The sequence below is a fragment of the Panthera tigris genome, chromosome B4 (assembly GCF_018350195.1).
Source record: "Panthera tigris isolate Pti1 chromosome B4, P.tigris_Pti1_mat1.1, whole genome shotgun sequence".
Lineage (NCBI taxonomy): Eukaryota > Metazoa > Chordata > Mammalia > Carnivora > Felidae > Panthera > Panthera tigris.
Window position 1 is genome coordinate 19,176,433 of NC_056666.1, and position 21,933 is coordinate 19,198,365.

The 21,933-nt window shown below is 41.0% G+C and overlaps 1 protein-coding gene across 1 annotated transcript in view; it reads right to left on the bottom strand.

Moving 5' to 3' along the window:
- Positions 1-308: 308 nt before the first annotated feature.
- LOC102971982 (nebulette) overlaps positions 309-21,933 on the bottom strand; it is a 110,560-nt gene continuing 88,935 nt past the window's right edge. The window contains 2 exon segments of the mRNA XM_042991190.1: positions 309-6,315; positions 8,182-8,288. Coding sequence (XP_042847124.1) covers positions 6,139-6,315; positions 8,182-8,288 — 284 coding nt within the window. The 3' untranslated portion in view covers positions 309-6,138.

Sequence of the window (21,933 nt, forward strand, 5' to 3'; positions counted from 1 at the left end):
TCACGATGTTTAAGTTAATAAAATGATAAGCATGATATATCCTAAATCCAAATTAGTTTAGTTAGGGGAAAAAAAAAAATCCTGCTAAGTTATTCATTACTCTGTGGCTTGGGTTATAAGGAGTAAATTTATTATCACAGAGGGAAAAAAAAATCTTAGAGGGAGAAAAAGTAAATTCGTCAAATGAATAAATAATCTGTTCTGTAATTTGAAATATCATCAGCACATTGGATGATTAATATCGTACAAATATTCATTTGATACTTTTGGAATATGAAAAACAAAAGCTCAAGGTCAGGAAGACTTGTTTATTCTGTGAGTCAGTGTTCTAAATGTGTCATCCATACTGTTTATCAGTTTACAATTAGGAGGGTTTATGCACCATGAAAGAGGAACTTTTACAAAATAATATAGTAAAGCGAAGATCCTAGTCCCAGTAGATTCCTAGGAGGGTACAAACAGGGACTAACTCACTTTTTCCAACTAGGGGAAGTTTAGGGGAAAAAAAGCAATTATGTGCTATGATAAATGAGCCGTTCTTAGCTGAGAAATCAGAGCAACTCCCTGTTTCATGTACTCGATTTGTGCATTTTCTGTGCTTTGCTCCGAGCTGTTCCTTTCATCTTGCTAACACAAGAAAATTAAAATTCTACCATTGAGAACATATGAGGAATTTAATCTTGAAAGAAGTGAACTACAATGCTGTCCTATTGTAGTGCTTTGATATAAACTCAGATACTGAGCTGGAAAAAGCATAAGATTATTATCATTTAAAACTGTGTTTATTTGGGGGAGGAAGACACGTTTTGAATGACTCTCTAATGGAAGTGCACTGAAGCCAGCAGATAACTACGGTGTGATTTAATGTAAGTTGTCACGGTAAACCTAATTCCCGGGGTAGCAGCAACGACCCAAGCACCAAGAGACCAAGGTGAGAACCAAGAAGTAGAACCATTTTGTTATATCCTGCATTTATTTAAGCAAACCGAATGTGTAGAGATAGGAAATTAAAGCGTTGTAATGTCTTACAAATACAGAAAGAAGACACAGAATAATAATACCCTGAAGAGAGTGCATCCGAACACAGTTGTATCACAGAACATCTGCAGTGACCACATTGAAGCCATGGCCGACACATCCACCTGTCATTCTTGTTCTGACATCGTTCAAGGAGATTTAATAGATCAATCGGCGATTTGCTTTTTCAACAAATACCACTACTCATGATTATAGTAGCCTTGAAGGGTTTGTGAGTGACTATACTAAACACACATGATGCTCGGCTTAAGGTGTTATTTCAGTGCCGTTGTACATTATCCCGGGGGAAATAATGTCTTAGTACACAATTACTGTGACATCCACTAAAATGTGAACTAGTTTGCATAGGTTAGTCCTTTGGGCAGCACGATGTTGCTCTAGTCCACCAAGGCTTAAAGATTCACAGTGTAGAGGAAAAAAACATGAATTAAAGCATTTCTACTAAAATATATTTTAATAGCTGGTGTTAATTTGCATAACAAAAGCCAAATTATGTTCATAACATCGTATCATTCTATAAGCCCCTTCGTTTCAAAAAACATCGTTTCCACCCAAACCGTCTGCTCTCAAAGTTAGCACAACCTTGCAAATGAATCATCAACCACAACTGCACATTTTTGGAGCAAACAGAATCCAAACTGCACACTGGTTTAGTTCTCTATTCCCATCACAGGTCAAAGGCCAACATGTCCACACCACGCCTGCCACAGGTCTGGTGCTGCCTCTAAAGGCTCCACCATTCATTGTATGGACACTGAAGAAATGGGACTGTGATGCGGTTTTCTCTTTACCTTCAAAGCAAATCATTCTTTACAGCAACTGGATTACAAAGAAGCGTGTACTATGCGAACCGGACACCGTGTAGCAAACACAAAAAGCATCTGAATTCCATGGCTGTACTGAAGTGATATGGACAGCTGGGGAGAAGTCTGCCCTGGGGATCCTTCCAGGCTTGTGGACCCCAGCGGTCTAGACATCGTGAAATGACGGCCACACAAGCATCATACAGTGTCCTGATTTTTTTTTTTTTTTTTTTTTTATGAACAGTTGACAGTCAGCTGCCTGGAAAGGATCCAAAGGGCCATGGAATACTTCAGAAAGAGACTTCCGTTTTAGCATTCTTAACTGAGTTCGCGTTGTTCCTCGCTTAACTGAAGCTTTCTCGCCTCGGAGTCACGTTACCCAGAACATGCACGCTCTAGCCACTTTTAGATTATCAGAAGCAAATAGCTAAGGTATAATGACATTTATGAAGTGAATCTCATCTTCTGCAATGAATTCAGCCTCATAACATAATGCTTCTATCTTACAATAGGTATTTTAAGTCTCAGGCCTGAAGTTAATGTTTATGCATCCTGACTATATATAGAAATCCACAAAGAACCTTTCAGAAATAGATGGGGAAAGTCAGTGTTTTCTAAAGTTCTAAACCTTTACAGGTAAAATACAATCGGTTACCACCTTCCGGATCTGTCAGGAGCGTCTCACTCCCCCACCACAAAAATACCAGTCGTGTATAATAAAATATTACTATAGAATAGATAAAAGTTTGCTTGCTTGCTTGGTTTTCTTTCCAAGACCATCATGGATTAACAAGGGCAATCAAAAAGGCACCTTTTTAAAATATATCTATATTATAATTTTGGTATAAACTCCATCCACTTTATATAGGGGATGTGTTATTAAAGGATCACACACGTTTTCTTTATCTTTTCATTAAAAACATGTCGCTGCACGTGGACGCATCTGAAAAAGAGATGTATGTACCTCCTGAACTTCACTGTTCGAGAAAAGTCTGTTTCCCGCCCTCCCGCAGCGTCGTCAAGCCCGACGGGGAGATGACGGGGGAGAAAGACCGCGGGCGGCCTGCCAACACCACATCTCCATCATCTTCGAGCAAAGAACCAAGCTCTTTGGCAAGAGAGGGGCCAGTCCAACCTCCTCCACGTTCACAACAAGGTGCCCGGAGAAATTGTGCTGGCAAATTCCTGTGTGGACTCTGGAGGTGGGGGAAGCCTGAGGAACAGGCAGGGACCACGCGGGGATCTGACAACCAGATACAAATTTTAAACTGGGCTACGCTGCGGATGTGTAAACAGGACAAGAGGGTGTGAAGAAATTTGTTCTGCCACAGGTGAGAAATAGAAATCCTCCCTAAAGAATGAGAATTAGTAAAAACGCTTGCTACAAAAACTCACAACACAGGTCCTCTATCCTGTTGGCTCTGCTTTTCTCAAGAGAGACAGGATCCGCGTGGAGTTGTGTTTTGGGAACCTTATACGCACGTGTCAACCTGCTCCTTTGTGCTTTTTATCAGGCTTGAGAATGCATCAGATTCAGAAAATCAAGTGCATGCTCCCTGTGCTTGAGCATTTCCCAGTCTCCTTTAACTTGATTTGTAAAAGACGGATTTTTTTTCCAACCCTTCCTTCGCCGCCGGCGTTATGTATGAGATACGGGTCGCCAAATTGAAGGGGGGAGGCGCGTGCAAAGTGGAACACCTGTTCGAGAATGTAGTTTTGAAAAATGATCCTGTAAAAATAGCACTTTGGTATTATACATGTATGTTTCCTGTATTTCTGCCGAGATGCTCAATATCCTGACAAGTCTTAGTAACAGTGACATTATCAAGTTATGGTGTCGGGAGCACGTGACATCTCGGTCTCCCTCAGTCTTTAGGGTAGAGTAACTGCTCTCTAGTTAAATTCTGAGCAGGCCTTGACTCCTAGAGGCTGGGAGCAGAAACATCCCGCTGTGCAAACATTATGGGAAGCTTCCAATCTTAGGAGAATTATTCCCCTAATAATTATTGACTTCTACATTCCATGACTCTGATTTTGAAATTAGTGGATGAGAATGACCGTGGAGCATCAAACTGCTGCCTTACGGTATTTTCTCAAAATCACAAGCATCATGTCAAGTCTGCTGCTGTTCAAATGTGCTATTTCTCAAAAACTGTACCCGTCCCACACTTAGTCTGCAGATGTCATCAACGACTTCACAAAAAGTGGACTGTCTGGGGGAAATATAAGTAAATCGAGCAAGTTCATTGCCCTAGGTTTTAACGCACAGAAATTTTTGTAAGAATGTTTCAATTTCAGCTTGTGTTTGTCGGTTTGCCTGCGAGACTATCAAAACACGAATGGGGTCGATTTAATCATGACCGGCCATTTCACTGGTAGAAAAAAATCAGTCCAGTTGGTTATGTAGTAGTCTGTGAAACCCCCTCAAAAAGACTCTCTAGGTTTTTTTACCCAAATTCCTGTCTTTTCTTTTTCTGTGAATGTCTTACAGATGCAGCTCGAGTGTAACAAAGCTTTATTTGCTCTTTTAGCCGGATCGAATGAAACTATCGATTTTCAAAAGTATGCGCTAACTTTTCAAAAAGTATAAATGAGTTAGCATTTGGTTTTGGACTCCTAAACACTTCAAAAAAAAAAAGGTACTTTATAGGATGTTTTGTTAATTTCTTTGCATATACTATAGAAGGGAGATATCCCCAAGATCCATACATTTTACCATATTTCTGTGACTTGGCTTTTCCAGCTTCATCACTGTAGAGTGAGTCTGTAGAGTCAGACCTCCAAAAACACTACCCTCCTGCACGTCTGAACCCATCAGAAAGACACAGAGTCGCTGATGGACGTGCATTTCTCCAGTGATCTAGACTGTGGACCACAGGCGAACCTTCATGAGCCACCAGCAAGGGCTGTAGCATGGCTGTGAGTCCAGAAAGAGCCTGCAAGCTCTCTCATTTCAAATTCGAGACAGGACAACAGTTGCTTTTTTCAGTGGACAACCTATTGGGCCTATACCTAAAATCTCGGTTGGCAATTTCACCTTACCCCCTGAATGTGGTTTAGAAAAGAAAAACCAGAAGAAAGTGGAAGGGAAGTCTTTCCAAGTCTAAGCGGTTTCGGTGGCTAGATTTCCATTCCCAGATCTGAATGCCGTTTTCCAAAACAGGAAACCGGCTCATCTCGGTGTGGAGGGGGGGACTTTTTGCTCACGTGTCGCCTCTAGTACACTGCGTCGTCACTGGCTCCTAGTCCGTTTTCTTTCCTTTTCAATCAACGGCGGCATTAAGTTAATGAAAGTTGCTCAGTAAACACCTAAACCACTTATGTGCTAGAGTAGATGTCTATTTCCTAAAGGTGTAAATCCTTCGAAACTAGAGTGCAGGACAGCGAGAGGATCTCAAGCAACTTTTCCAAAGATGTTTTTCTGATGAGCTGGCCGCTAGAGGGAGGGGCTGTGAGGTTATCAGCCACGGTTTTTGTTTTCATAACAGGGACGGGCAGTGCGGCTGCCTATGTTACAGAGCTTGAACCTACGCGACATGCAGCAGGGTAAAAGCTACTAGGGAAAGAACAGCGATGACTTTAAACTTTGCCCTTTGCGGAGTAGCTGTGACATCATTTGGTCCTGACATTCTGTGCAGTCAAGCGTAGACTCGGGCCCACAGGATGTAAGTGGAGAGAAGGGTATCCCTCGATACAAATGAGAAATAAATAGACCCAAGTCAGCCTAGGGAACAAGGAAATGTCTGTTCGGTAGAAGTTTCTAGGTCCCTAAGGCCACCAGTCAGTATAATTGTAACCAAACTGTCATTCTGCCACTGCTTATGTTTATTAGGCAATTTTCACTTGAATTGGAAATTCCCCAATGACTCAAAAGCTAACTGTTTTTAAACCATTGGCCGTGTTACTGAATTAAGAGAATCGGCTTCTGGTGGTTCCAAAGTGACAGCTAAGAAGTTTCAGAGACTTGTTACATTTAAGGGACACTCAACATCTCTATTAAAGTCTACAAAAATACATTTCCCAGCGGTGTTCGAAAGCCAGTCAAAGGAAACCATTAACACAGTTAGCAGCACCAGGGTCTCCAGACCTAAAGATTTTGTTTACAGCAACTCCTGAAAATGCTGCTGTTTTCAGCCCAGAAGTCATTCCCTCTTCCTGGTACCTGCGTGTCTAATTGTCAAAGTAGAGAGAGATTATTGTAAAATAACTGCCAAGTTGTCTTAAAAGTATCTTCTAGCCTTTAAAAAGATTAGGTCTAGTATACATTAGAATAAAGCTCAAAGACAAGGGGAGATAATTAATTAACAAACTCGATGTAATTCGCCGGGAGCATCCCCGTTTTCCCAGTTCTCTGCACCGTGCCGTACATCCAGCCGTCGTCGATGGGCTGCACGTTGACGATGTAGTCGCCGTCCCTGAAGGAGACTTCGTCTTCATCCTGGGCGCTGTAATCGTACATGGCTCGGTAGGTCCTCTGAGAAAGGAAAGAGCGGGTCACGTGACGGAGACGAACTCGTTACGGCCACAAATGCCAATCACAGCAAGCCAGCCCCCACGCGGTAAGGTAACTACTAGGAATGTTCCCCAGTATAGGACTTATTTCTGGAGATCTGCACACCTGAGCCTAGCGTCTGTCCCAGTTGTGTCCGGCTCCAGTTTACCAGTCTAGCAAAAAGGGTAATGTTTGGGGGCCCAGAATGGGGACAGAGAAAGGCCCTAGTTACAATCACCAGCCCATCAACAAAGTAAGCTTTGAAGCAGTAAAGCCACCTTCCCCAGCTACAGATAACCCCAGAGACCTCAGGTCATGGAGATTCTCCCCTCTTCCACATTCTTCAGAGAAAAGCTCTCCTAGTGGAGACACAGCCACGTCGCTGTTGCTGTCCCCCATCCCCGCCAGGGAGAGGAAATGAATTTTTCTTAAACAGATACAAAGGATTTTTGCTTCCTCTTAAAAACACGTAACACAAAATAAAAGAAAAACACATAATATACTTACTTTGTAGGTTTCTGAATCCCGGTGACAGAAATTTAGTACACAAGTGTTCTGAATCTTGAGGTATGCATAACATAATAGGGAAAATTTTCACTTTCTAACTTTAAACTATATTACAAAGCTATAGTAATCAAAACACTGTGGTACTGACATAAACACATAGATCGATGGAACAGAACAGGGACCCCAGCAATAAACCCATGCATATATGGTCAATTAATTTATGATGAAGGGGCCAAGAATACATAGCGGGAAAGGACAGCCTCTTCAGTAAATGGTGCTGGGAAAAGTGGACAACAACATGTGAAAGAATGAAACTGGGCCACTCTCTTACACCATACACAAAAATTAACCCAAAATATGTTAAAGACTTGAATGTTTGACTTAAAAGCATAAAACTCTTAGGGAAAAAAAAACAAAACAAAACATAGGCAGGAAGCTTCTTGACATTGGTCTTGGAAATGATTATCTGGAATTGATACCAAAAGCAAAAATAACCGTGTGGGACCACATCAAACTAAAACGTTCCTGTGCAGCAAAGAAAACCACCAACAAAACAAAAAGGAACGTACCAACTGGGAGAAGATCTCTGCACATCACACGTCTGCCGTGTGGTTCGTACCCAGAATATAAATTTAGTTTCACCACATTTGTTTTCATTACAGACCAAGAATTTAGTTAATGTGAACGCTGGAAAATCTCAAAATTCAGTGAATTCAGGGACTGAGGAAACTGGCTGAGACACAAAGAAGGTCAGAGCTGGTAAAGCTGAATTCCAACTGCTTAGAAGGACCGCTTGTTGCTGAGGGCTAAGGTTAAGCTACTGTGTCCGGAGGGTGGAGAGAATTTAGCACAAGATGCCCATGTGACTAGATGACCTTGAACAGTGCTTCCAAACTTCACATTTAGTGAAGGAATCAGGAAGTACTTCAAGATTTCCAGTGGGAGGTTTCGAAGACATACGCTGGCCATGTCATTTGGGCTGTAGTGGCCATTTGGATTGCCGGCCATTTGGATTAATGTGACCCGATATTTGTGCTTTCTCGACCTGAAGGAAGATCACAGTTGGCTAATGCCCATCGTGAGGTCACAATCAGGATATCGTTCTGGTAGAGTCTTTCTATGTTTTACTGGTTACATGTTTTCACATCATGCTTTCCTTTCTCAGTGGTTTACCTCTGTAAGTCTTTTGCTTTCTTCAAAAGGGTACAAACAGCAAGGTCAGCATTTACCCTTTATGTGAAAATGGAAAATATTCCATGCAAATCGATTCCATATGTATTTCTATTTTGGAGACAAAACGGGAAGAGCAGGGAAGAACAAACACTTCAAACTGATACTTACTAGATTTGGTGAGTGCTGCATTGACCTCACGGATGACAGGCTGGTCTGGTGCATGTACCCATAGCCTTGAGAATGGCTTTGCTGATAGGCTCCAGGAAGGACAGGTGCTGCACATTAAACACACACACAGATGCCTCAAAGCGAGTCTCAAAATACCCCTCCCAAGTCCTCAAGTGACGTCATGCTCTGCTAGAATCCTCTGAAACAAAATGCCATGTCCAGTGTCTTGTGCAATTGGGGTAGTGATGTTAATAGTGATCTCTAGATTAGCACACATTTCGGCCACTAAGCACAGACAGAGGGAATCAGTTTAACACGCGGTGAAAATATGTTCTAGAAATATTTGTGTTACTCGACAGCAGATGCTCCGTGCAAACAACACAAGTACAAAACAAAAATTTCCCATAACCTTTTAACAAAATCTCATTTTTACTGAGCTATGTAATCCCCTTAGACAGTTTCTAAAATAAAAAAAAAATAAGAAGAAGAAATGTTGGGGGCGCCTGGGTGGCTCAGTTAAGCGTCCGACTCCGGCTCAGGTCATGATCTCGCGGTTCGTGAGTTCAAGCCCCGCATCGGGCTCACTGCTGTCAGCGCAGAGCCCGCTTGGATCTTCTGTCCCCCTCTCTCTGTGCCCCTCTCCCACACTCTCTGTCTTTCACAAAATAAATAAAGAAATAAACTTAGAAATTTTTTTTTTCAACGTTTATTTATTTTTGGGACAGAGAGAGACAGAGCATGAACGGGGGAGGGACAGAGAGAGAGGGAGACACAGAATCGGAAACAGGCTCCAGGCTCTGAGCCATCAGCCCAGAGCCTGACGCGGGGCTCGAACTCACGGACCGTGAGATCGTGACCTGGCTAAAGTCGGACGCTTAACTGACTACGCCACCCAGGCGCCCCAGAAATTTTTTTTAAATAAGAAATTTTTAAAAATTTAATCGGATTGGCAAACCAATGATAGAGTATATATGTTTTCACAGAAATAACGAATGCTCTCAATATTTCAAGACATATAGCTGAATACAACTTTACAAAGATGATAACTATAGCATATGGTTAGCTTAGCAGTTAATAATGAGTCTATCCCCCTAAAAGAAGACTTTATTTAGAATATATAAATTCTCCATTTTATTTTGCCTGTAAGTCAAGACTAACTAAGTCAGCCGAGTATGTTACGAAAGCCTAACAAATCAAACCATGTAAAGAATTTCATAAACATCCTTCTATGTCAAAAAAAAAAAAAAGCAAAAGAAAAGAAAATAGTAACATAACATTCACTCACTGTGTGCTGTTCTTATCACTAATTGGGACATTCAAAAGACATCATTCCTGTTTTGAAGAACACTGAATTCTAGAGAAACCAACAGAGAAACTAGATAAACCCCACAAACTCAGTAGGTGGATGCTTGCGTGTGTGTTTCTAAGTATATTTAATTATTTGTAATTAGAAGCATGGGGCTGGCTATGAATCAGAGTATTTTGGTAGCACGCCCTTCGTTGTATCTTGAATAATCATATGATACATTAGTAAGACTTATACATGTGCTATAAAAATCCATAATAGGTTTCCATTTTTGCTCAACTGGGTTGAGTATGTAAAGTAATTACCCTAGGTTGATTGATTTAGGACAGTTTTTATAATAAAAGAATAAAGCTGATATAATTCTTGGGTACTATAAATAATTAATATTTTATAAGTGGCATGTGCAGTCTAACGATATATGAGAACGTCAAACTTTAAAGAAGTTGAATCATCAGAAAATTACAAATCATTAATGTGTTCGCCAGATAACAGTGATATTAGGTTGAATGGAAATTTTTAAAAAGTTCTTGAATTAATTCATATTACAGTGTGGCTACAGATCGTGTTTATTTATTGTCTCGATGTTCAAAGAGACAAAGAGAAGCTGCCAAGAGAAGCTGCCAAGACCTTTACTTGGATTGTAGAACATTCTAAAGTTATTAAAGCATTAAATATCAAATACTTGAGAACATCGCACTTCTTAACATTATCAGCTCAACTTAAATATTTAATGTCAAGAGGAAGTCAGGCATATCGTCAAAATTCACTCATGAAGAAAAAATAATGAAATCCCTAAAAATATCTAAGTCCACTTAATCAGCTGAGGAGAAGAGGCTTTTCTGTGTGTTGGATGCCCTGCCCATTCATTTCTTCACTCCCTCGATACTCAGCAAATATTGACTGAGTGAGTTCATGTGTGCCCAGGGCTTACTACATTGCCTGTCACTTAGTAAGCCTCCATAAATTTTAACAACTATCACCATCCACTACGTTCAAGGCATGCCAGGCATGAAAGGACAGGAGTGACAAAAACAATTGCTCTCCCCAAGCAATAGTGACCCTGGACATCTGTCCTTTGCCGAGCTGAAGACATGGCTCAGAATACTTAGGGCATTTCCAGTTAAATATGTAAGTCAAGGGCACCAATTGTACCCCCAGACTGGCAGCCGTGACTGGTTTTTAGCCATTGAAACAAATCAGTGCTGAGGCACCTGGGTGGTTCAGTCGGTTGGGCGTCCGACTTCGGCTCAGGTCATGATCTCACGGTTTATGAGTTTGAGCCCCGCATCTGGCTCTGTGCTGACAGCTCGGAACCCAAAGCCTGCTTCCAATCCTATGTCTCATTTTCTCTCTGCCCCTCCCCCACTTGTGCTCTGTCTGTCTCTCAAAAATAAATAAATGTAAAAATAAAAAAAAATTTTAAACAAGTCAGTGCTTTATAACTTATTATTTTAATCTATTGGTAAATTCTAAAAGTTAAATGTAAAACTCCTATAAACTTGCTTAAAATTAAAAAAAAAAAACTTTTATCCTTTGTTACACTATCAAACTGACCTTCACCTTCTGATGTGCAGAGTTAAGCAAAACCATCTTAAAATATTTTGGGGGACAACCACTAGGAAAAGACAATGATGAAAAATATTTTTAAACATGCTATCTCGTATGCTGTAATGTGTTCATGTTTATATAATTTGTATGTCATAATCCCAGGACTGACAATTCAAGAGTGTTGTTGAACAGCGTTCTCTAATTTTGGCTTTTAAAAACCAAGTGTATTCATGCCTGTTTGACTGCTCAAACCTGACCTTCAAAGAGAACCTGTAGCCACTGTCAAATATAGCAAGAGAAGAAAGTGATGTATTTGCCCTAAATCTGTGTGGGTTGGAGAGAACAGGGGAGAGTTTAGAAGGAGGAACCTTGGGGTAAACATAATCTATCTTGTTCTTACGGTTTCTCCTCATGCCTTTATCGATTCCATTTCCCTCTCCAGCTGCATTACTTAATGCACGTTCCTCAAGGGCTATCAAACCTTGTTATCTGCCTTATACCTGATACAATAAAAGAGTTTTTAGGAAGCTCCTATTAGAGCTATGAAAAACATAACTGAGAGCCCAGAGGAATCAACTTACTAAAAGCACATGCCAATCTAAAAAGAGGCACAGACATTGCTTTTTTTTTTTATTGTTTTGGTACGTGATTTCTTTTGTATGTAGTGTAGGTAAAATAAGCAATAGGAGATTTAAAACAATGGCTTTGGAAATTGGGTTTATTAAGAATTTGGGTGGAAGATAGCTAGTCTGTGTGTGTGTAACATTCTTCCATGAAAATACGGAACTCCAAAGGTTTTGCAAAAGCAAGATATTAGGCTCAGGCCTAATATCAGAGAAAAACATATAGTGCCCTCTTCCTTCAACCAGGGGTCAGATTCCACCGGCACTGATACAGATCAATAACGGCGAAGGTACCATGACAGTCTTCCAATTCAAGAGTCTTGAAGTTGAAGAGTTTTTTGTTACAACGGCGTAAGAGTCATAAAACAATAGTTTCATTATCCTAAGGCAACAGCAAACACACAAATGTGACTCAATCTTCATTTCACACTGGTAAGATTTATTGACCAGAGGTCTGGAAGCTGACTCAAGCTTTAAGGATTTCAGGCTCTATTTGGAATGTCTCATAGTATTTAGAAAACCAAAATCTCTCCTCTCGTGCACCGTAAAGTTCTTCCACAAACAGCCAATACTAATATTTTCTATTTAACGTTTCTCCTTATCACGGAAGGAGATAAAGCCAAGATCAAGAAGCACGCAGACACAAAGATCATAAAACAGAGGGTGAGAATGGAAGAGGAAACATGTTTTGGAAGCTTCGCAAATCTGAAGCTGCAAAAATAAGGAAATACGCGTAAACATGCGCAGTAGAGTAAATGAACCAAGGGTATGCACCCATAATAAAAGGGGAAGAATATTCAAAAGGAGGCCAGCCCACTGTGGGGGAGAGGTTCAGAAAGCCTCACCATGACCATAGCATAATAGTAGATGGCCAAACGCCACACACAAAAATAAGAACGGTGCCTTAGCCCATTAGGGTTGGTATACAAAAAAATACCATAGACTGGATGGCTTAAACAACAAACGTCATTTCTCACTGTTCTGGAGACTAGGAAGTCCAAGATCAAGACACCGGCAGACTCAGGGGCGCCTGGGTGGCTCAGTCGGTTAAGCGTCCGACTTCAGCTCAGGTCATGATCTCCAGTTTGTGAGTTCGAGCCCTGCCTAGGGCGCTGTGCTGACAGCTCGGAGCCTGGAGCCTGCTTCCGATTCTGTGTCTCTCCATCTCTTGGCCCCTCCCCTGCTCATGTTCTGTATCTTTCTGTCTCTCAATAATAAATAAAAACATTTTTAAAACAATTTAAAAAAAAGACACTGGCAGATTCAGAGTCTGATGAGGATCCATTTCCTGGTTCATAGATAAACTACTTCCTTCAGCTGAGCCCTCGAATGGCAGAGGGGCTGAGGGAGCCCTCTGGGCCACTAAATCCACCCTCAGGACCTAGTCACCTCTTAAAGGCCATACCTCCTACTACCATCATTTTGAGGATTAGGATTTTGACATGTGAATTGGGGAGGGACACAAGCATTTAGTCTGTAACAGCTGGCTAACCGTAAACATAACATAAGCAAAGAAAATAATTTGGGAGTGTTTCTCATAGGCTTACTTAAAAAAAAAAAAATTCAGAATAAGGAGAAAATCACCCTTCAGAAGGTTTGCAATCAAGAATAGAGGATACAATCACATTACTGTCCTATTTTCTTAACAGCTGACTACAGTTTTATCACCTACTATGTGTCAAAGAACTTAGAGAATCGTGGGATGTTTTTGTTTTCAGAATAAAGAATCTCGATTTGGGCAACCACAGGGGAGTTGCAAAAATGAATGATGACCGTAAATGGGAAAGTATGAAGATACTGCTGGCCTTGAAGTAAGTATTAAATAAGGAGCCAGAACTTCATCAGATCTCATCTTGGCCATGAGCAAGGTGGCTGAGCTGACTGGTAATAAAATAGGCCCATGATGTAGACCTTTTTGCTCAAGTAGCTTTTACGGGTGCCATCAAGGGTTCCAATTCAGAGCCTCACTTCTTCCTGGCATCTGATTCTCTCCACAAGCCCCAAGTGAGCGCTAAATCCACAACATTTATGCTGAATTCAGCGGCAAGATGCTTTTTTTTTAATCTGATAGAATTCTAAGCACTCTAGAAAATTCTTTCCCATCCCTGCAGAAGACAGAAACAAGCCAGATTGCCTCCAGGTTTTTGTTTGTTGGTTTTTAATTATAAGCTGTAAATAGACAAGTACCTAAGAAACCAGGTTACTGCATAATAAGCTATGAATCAACAGACTTTAACATAAAAGTGAGATAACCTACAATTGAGTTAAAATCACCAAGTTTTAAAGACAAGCATAATCATCGCTGGGATACAAAACAAGTGCTCAAACTTTGGAAATCATATGTAAAAATAAAAGCAATCATTACTATTTCCTATGCTAAATTTCCAGCTCTGGCCAGGCCAGAACCTTGTGGGAAGGAAAAGGGAACAGAGACAGACAGGGAATCAGTTACTCTGTGGGTGGGTTTCCATTCGGGCCTCATACTGAATTCACCTGGGATCTTTTAAAACCATGTTATGTCCAGGTCCCCCAGACCAGTTAAATCAGAATCTGTGGGGTGGGAGTGAAGGGACTAAACGTCGCTGTCTTATTTTTTCAAGGATTCCAAGTGATTTACATGGGCAGCCACAGTGAAGAACCACCGAGCTATCTATCAGCTTTCTCCCCAACCCGACACAAATTTGGAGGCTCACGTGACCCTATTTACGTGATTCCTAAATTCGCCCTCTCCCCCTGAAACCGACTGAATATTTGTGGTGGCTGCTTCCAAGATTCATATGCTGAAATCCAAACCCCCAAGGTGATGGTATTGGGAGGTGGGGACTTTGGGAGGTGATCTGGGACGTGAGAGCAGAGCCTCTAGAATAGGATCCGTGCCCTCAAGAGAGGCCAGAGAGTAGCCAGCTCTCTTTCCATCAGGTGAGGGTACCAGAAGATACCAGTCTGCAACCTGGGAAAAGGGCCCTCGCCGAACTCAACTGTGCTGGCTGCCTGATCTCAGAGGCCCAGCCTCCAGAAGTGGGGGAGACAGATTTCTGTTGTTTGTAAGCTATCTGGTCTGTGGTATTCTGTGACAGCAGGGGAAACAGGCTAAAGAAAATACACGTCTCCCCCTCCGTGACTTGTTTGTATTTGTGGAGGCGAATGTTTAGCCCCAGACACGAGAAGCAACCGGAGACCGTCAGAAGAAATCTTAGCGAGAGGAAGCTCCCTGCAGAAGAATCCAAGAGTCCAGCTGTTCCAGTAAGGCGAGCACCAGGAGGCACCACCTAGGGAGGGCGAACCAATGGAAGCTGACCCCGCTTCGGCGAGGCTGACCAGAACAGGACCTCAGAGAGAAAGGGGGCTGTGCAGCCAAAAAATGTCTTTACAGATTCAAAAATCATCCCCCAAGCCAGTGCTAGGTTCCTACAATTTTCTCCTTCTCGACTCCGATATCATCTTTGTTTTCTTTTCTATTCTCGGATAAATGTTATTACTCTAAGGTGTTGCAAACCCCCTTTAAGACAATTCAATACATGGGAACATATTTAATCACCTAGGTATGTGTCCCTGTGACACTTCATGGGGGAAAGATGTAACATAGGGCTCTGCCTTCCAAGGAACATACGCTATGAATACAATAAAATTTGATTGGATGAAGTGCTTATATGTTAGAGGACTAATTCAGTTTGCTCAGGACTCGCCCAGTTGTAGCAGAGGAAGTCCCGCTCCCCACGAACCCCCTTGGTCTCAGTCCAGTTGGGGTCCCCCTACTACAACATGCCCTGTGCTCAGTGGGTCACACGCATCAGCTGGTGAAATCGCCATTCCCTTACAGGTGGCAAAATGCCCACATTTTCCAGATGAAGAATCTGAAGGTTAGAGAGGTGCAGTAACTTGGTAAAAAAAAAAAATATCAGGGCCACGTGGAGCTGGTATTTAAATACCAACAGTCTGACCCTAGAACCCTACAGTCTATACTCTATCGTCCGACTGTACCACAGCAAAATGATATGGACGAAATGACAAGACAGTGTGAGATCAATGTGCAAATAAGCATTGTGAAATCAGAAGTGTGAAAGAGGGCGCTGTGGTCTGGAGAGCACAGGAGCTTCCAGCATGGAGGGCTTTGTGTGGAGTTGGAAGACTCCTCAGTGGACCACTCACTCCTGCGGTGGGGCAGACTGCAGAGAGGGAAAGGCGAAAGAAAAAGAAGTTTCGTGCGTGGGGAGATGTGGAAGTCGGCTTCGTCGGGTTCACGGAGGTCACTGTCACTAGCACGGACTCTTTCCGTGGTAGATTCAGGGTAGAAACTCCACAGGAAGTTTAGGTGACTGTGGTTGATGATGGGACGCTAGTTACATCGCTGGAAGAAATTACGGTGAGAATGAGTCATTCACTTTTGGAAAATCCAGCTCAAGTCATAGAAAACAGCATTACTTCTGAAGCGATGGCTTTCAGATTTCTTTTAAGGCTCATTTTGGCATCTGATAAGTCTCTGGAGTGTGTGTGTGTGTGTTAGAGAGAGAGAGAGAGAGAGAGAGAGAGAGAGATTTGTTTCTTCTTCCCTTTGCCAATAGTATCCTATTTTACTCAGGACAATTGTCACTCAGTCACCTTATCCTGTATGAATAATTTCAAGTCTGGGTTTAAGCCACACGCCCTAATAGGACTTCAGCCACTCTCCCACTGAGCAAGGAAGACCCCCATCATGATGCCACCTGACAATTTTCAAAATCCTTCTGGAGGACACTGCCTGCAAGGACACTGTTACTCCCCCAAGTCAGCATCAGAATGGCGACAAGCACTACAGTCATGCTAAGAATTCAGTTGCAAATATAATAAGTCCAGAAGACTGCTTAGCCATTTCTTCTCTAAATTTAAATAATAGATTTACAATGTTGCTCTAGCCAAATAGAAGTCGGATATTTAAAGATTCCTACTTACCTATTAATCGCAAAAGGAAACATCCAGATTATGTACTTTCTAGCGCTATGCATATATGCATTACATCTTACCACTTCTTTTCTAGATTTGGCTTAGTTGCCCCAAAATAAGAATTTCTAATATACTGTTTTAAGGCTCTGCAGTTCGTAAATATTGAAAAAAGGGGCACTTGGGTGGCTCAGTTCGTTAAGCATCCAACTTCAGCTCAGGGCGTGATCTCAGGGCTCCTGAGTTTGAGCCCCGCATCAGGCTCTGTGCTGACAGCTCAGAGCCTGGAGCCTGTTTCGATTCGGTGTCTCCCTCTCTCTCTGCCCCTCCTCCACTCATCCCCCCCCCTCTTTCTCTTCCTCCCAAAATAAATAAACATTAAAAAAAATCACTAAATATTGAAAAAAAGAATCACAAAATAAGCTATTTTTTACATTATCAGCCAGGTACACTTAGTCTCACAAGCCAGGAAAAGCAGTAGGTCGCGATTTCAAAGCTAACTGGTTTTTGTCACGAAAAAATAAGTCTGTGAATCTTCTCTGGCAGAATGGAACCAGGACACAATGTGTTTTGAACAGAACTAGAGAGATTTAGAGTTAGGAATATCTGCTATTTTGCTTCAGAATAATCTAACCAGTTTACTCGTACATTTACATTTGAATATCAACTTGTGTGTTTCTTCTCCGATTTGTTTCTCGGTTTTAGCTATCTAATCCAGGAGAGACTCCCCAACTTGTAACTGTAACACAAACCACACATAGAAGCAGCATTGTCACTGAGGGGAAAGGAAGTGATTTTCGCCCCAAATTACAAAGTCTTTAAAAATGTTCTCGTGGCACAAAATCAATAAGGTATGTATCGGTGTCTATGCACACACATGCATGCCATCTCTCAAAACAAAACAAAAAAGAAAATAAAGGAATTCACAGTATGGAAATATATATATATATAGATAGATATATATAGATAGATATAGATGTATAGATAGATATATAGATAGATATAGATAGATATATAGATAGATAGATAGATATAGATAGATATAGATATACATATAGATGTATATAGATATATAGATATAGATATATAGATAATGTAGAGATAGATAGGTAGATAGATAGATGTCTATATCTATAACTTTCTGACAAGAAATACATAATTTGGGGCAGTTCTTTGATAAGATGAAAGCAATAAAGAACTTAAGGATAGCAGGGATCCAGGGATGCTGTTTCCATTTGGGTAAACCACAGCACTGAATCTAGTGTTCGACACAAGTTATGCCATGACTGAAAGGTCAGTTCATAGCAAATCCCGATTTTCCTCAATGAATACTACCATCCATATTGTGTAAGTCAGTCTCATCCAGAAAGATTCATTATTCAACAATGAAAGAAATTCTCATTATGCCATTGTAGAGGATAGTCTATAAATACCTGTTAGAGAAATAGACATAACCTATTTTTAAAGACTTTAAAACAGACTATGCACTTGGTTTATTCTTGCGCTAATCAATTCAAATACTGACCCTTGGGAAAAGCATCAGTCCACGAGTAGTTCCCAAATACAGTTTTATATTAGACACCCTTAGTGACAAGGCACACTAAATATCATATATAGACACATCTCAGGCTTGGGAACACTTCTGAATGAGCAAGTATATATTTTTTCAACCAACAGACATATACAAAACTGAATCAATGTGTCCCTGACATGATTTGAAGACAGGGAAATGTGGGCAAATGAGCATAATGGATTGTCTGGGCCTTGCGGAGCCCAAGGTTCAGTTTAAGGTAAGTGGCTGGGGCTGAAGAAACAGGCAGGTACCAAGAGTCATAGTCAAGTAGGGAGATGGGGAACAGGCCCCTGGAATCAAAGGCATGCAATTTTAAAAGATATTTTGACAGGATCTAGGTAAGAATCTGACAGACTAGTAAACAAGTTCATTACACAAGGGTCAGATATATGCTGTAAGATAAAGATCCAAAGCCAGAATGTCTGAAAAAATGTGGAACGGGCAGATCAGGAACATTTTTGGAATAAGAATAGGCAAGGAGTAGGGAATCTGGCCACAAGAGAGGAAACAAACAACAGTGAGCTTGGGCAACAGGAGATAATGACCAAACAAAAGGCACAGACTCAACACAACGTCACCCGGCTGCATCAGCCCGTGGAAATTTTAAGTAGTTCCTGTAAAAAGTCAGGATCCAATCCCCATGACCTACTAGCCTGGGGCGGGAGGATGTGGGGCACCTGGATGAAATAGGAAGTCGGGGCAGGAAAGGAAATGCATGACTGCAAAGGTAACATTGTGACTGTTTTATCTCTAAGACAGATATGCAAATATGTGTATCTACTCAGTCCGCCATCCAACTTGGATGTTAAATTTGATCCCTAAAACCCAAAACTACTCTTTCCATTTTCACTGCTGATGTTCAACATGAAAAACTCATTCTGTCCTTTCCACGTACATCACTTCACAATTTACAAAGCTCTTCCAAAGTTTTCGCATTTGACACATATGCTATGGCCACATTTATCTCCTTCCCGATGATCAAACCTTCTCTTTCTCCCCAATCAACTAGGCTTCGCAGGAAATATATTTCTAATGTTTTATTGTTTGCTACTTTCAGCGTCAGATGTTTCTCCTTCACACACATATGGAACCCTTTGATTTAATTTTGGCAAATCAATGAAAGACACATGTGCATCTTGGAACAAGTGCTATTCATTAGGACTTGATCCTTTTCCCAGCTTCACACTCAGAAGAGGAAACTTGTGACGCTGCCTTCATTCCCAGTCTACTGATATCAGGAATAGGAGTTTTTTCTCTAAGGACTTCAAATTCAATCAGAATCCGGAACCTTTTTCTCCAGGAACAAACGAAAAGTTTCTACCAGTTTACAATATGTGCTTTTTTGCAGGCTAGAGGCACCAGCTAGATGGCTACATGTGATCAGGTAATAGCTGACAATAGGATTTTACATCATAAAGGACTCATTTATTTTCCTATAGATTAGTTTCATCACAGAAATTTATCTCAGAAATTGACCACAGAAGTATCTCAGCTATCAACTCTTTAAATCTTCCTGCACTTAAACGAAGACAGGAAAACATCACTTTTTGACGGATACCGCGCACTTCTCAAATTCAGATTGGAAGCAGCTCTCACATACAGGGAAATCATGCGACTGAAATTTTCTTGTTGAACGCATTTTCCTTACGGAAGTCGGGCTAAGAAGGAGTTGGACTTTTTCAGGGGTCTAGAGCTGCCCATCGGTAGTCAGAAACCAAAAGTACTGGCTTCCCTAGAAATACTGGCACATTTATTTTAAACAAAGACAAAAGTACGAAGAGTTCAAAATCAAGAGTGTACTTCCTACTAAGTAGTTCTGGCTTTCTCATTTTAAGACTATGCTCACCATTAAAAACAAATGTTGTATTTGGGTAGAATACCACTCATAAAGCATAAAACGTAAATCCTCCATGCACAAAGAGGATCAACAGAAAAATTAATGCAGAGACCGAGCAAAGGATTGTGACATGGACACTGCTCCTATTAAAGGAGATTTTGAAACACCGCTGGTTGGATGCATATCCATCACTTTCAAAATATACTAATAGTCTAGTATTGTGCCTGCATTTACTATTGCTGTTCTCAACTTAGTGGTAAATTTAACTTTTAATGATGGCTGTTATCCTTCGGAACTCAGGGTGCATTCTGGGGTCTTTGCTGTGTCTAGGACAGGGGGGACTTGTGCTTGCACTCTGTCTCCTCTCGTTCACCCTTTATTCATCGAGCATTCGCGGCCCTGCGCTGTGTACAAGAAGCAAAGCTAAATGGCACCTTTCATTCTCTGCCACCAGGGAGTTCACGATCAAACAATAAACTAGAATACACTGAGACGGAAGCGATACGAGGTATGAATTTCAGAAGTCCTTACTAAGGACAGTTGTCACAAGTGAAATAAAACATTGAAATGAGAGGTCTTTATGTGAGAACAGAAGTGTTAATGTAGGAATAATTTACTGATTTCTTGGTTATGAAAGGTCACCAGCTGACTCAGGCTTTGTAATAAACAGAGGTTACCGGGGCACCTGGGTGGCTCAGTCGGTTAAGCGTCCGACTTCGGCTCAGGTCATGATCTCGCGGTCCGTGAGTTCGAGCCCCGCGTCGGGCTCTGTGCTGACAGCTCAGAGCCTGGAGCCTGTTTCAGATTCTGTGTCTCCCTCTCTCTGACCCTCCCCCGTTCATGCTCTGTCTCTCTCTGTCTCAAAAATAAATAAAATGTTAAAAAAAAATTAAAAAAAAATTAAAAAAAATAAAATAAAAAATAAACAGAGGTTACCATGTTATGGTCCAGCGAAACATCTTACGTTACTGCTTAAAAAAAATAAAGAAGTAAAAGTAAAAAGGCTATTATTGCACTGTTACCCTCAGCCACATTAGCTCTAATTAGATTTAATAAATTAAAGACTGATACCAAGTTTTAGTGATTTAGCACATGTAACAAAGCTGTCTCTTTGTATTTCAGATCAAACTTTAATTTGAATGTATTTATGTGTCAACAATATTAAGTGTCTGTTTTGTTGGTACTTTTCTAGATGTAGTTACAGAATAGAGAACAAAGCAGGCAGAACGATTCTGTTCTAATAGAGTTTATACTCTGGGGGAGACATAATTAGTTAATACATAATGCAATGCAGTATCAGATGATAAACAGGATGATAGCTATGTACCCAGAAACAGAATTGCTAGATCATATTGAAATTTTCTTTTTAATTTTTTGAGGAACCTCCACGCTGTCTTCCATGGTGGCTGTACCACTCTACATTCCCACCAACAAAGTATACGGGTTCCAATTTCTCCACATCCTCGCCAACATTTATCTTTTTTTGTTTGTTTGAGTTTCTTGTCTGTCTGTTTGTTTGTTTTTGGACAATAGCCATCCTAACAGATATGACATCATGTCACACTGTGGTTTTGATCTGCATGTACCTGATCTGGAAGAGATATCTGTGGCTCCTGGCTCACTGCAGCACTATTCACAATAGCCAAGAAATGAATATAGCCCAAATGACCATTGACAGATGAATGGATGAAGGAAATGATATATACATATGATGGAATATCACTCAGTCTTGAAAAAGAAAGAAATCCTACCATTTGTGACAACATGGATGAACCTAGAGAACATTATACTGAGTGAAACAAGCCAATGATAGGACAAATACCACACGATTCTACTTATACAAGGTATCCAAAATAGTCAAATTCATAAAGCAGAAAACAGAATGACAGTTGCCAAGGGCAGAGGGAGAGGAAAATGGGAAATTGTTGCTCACTGAGTATAAAGCTTC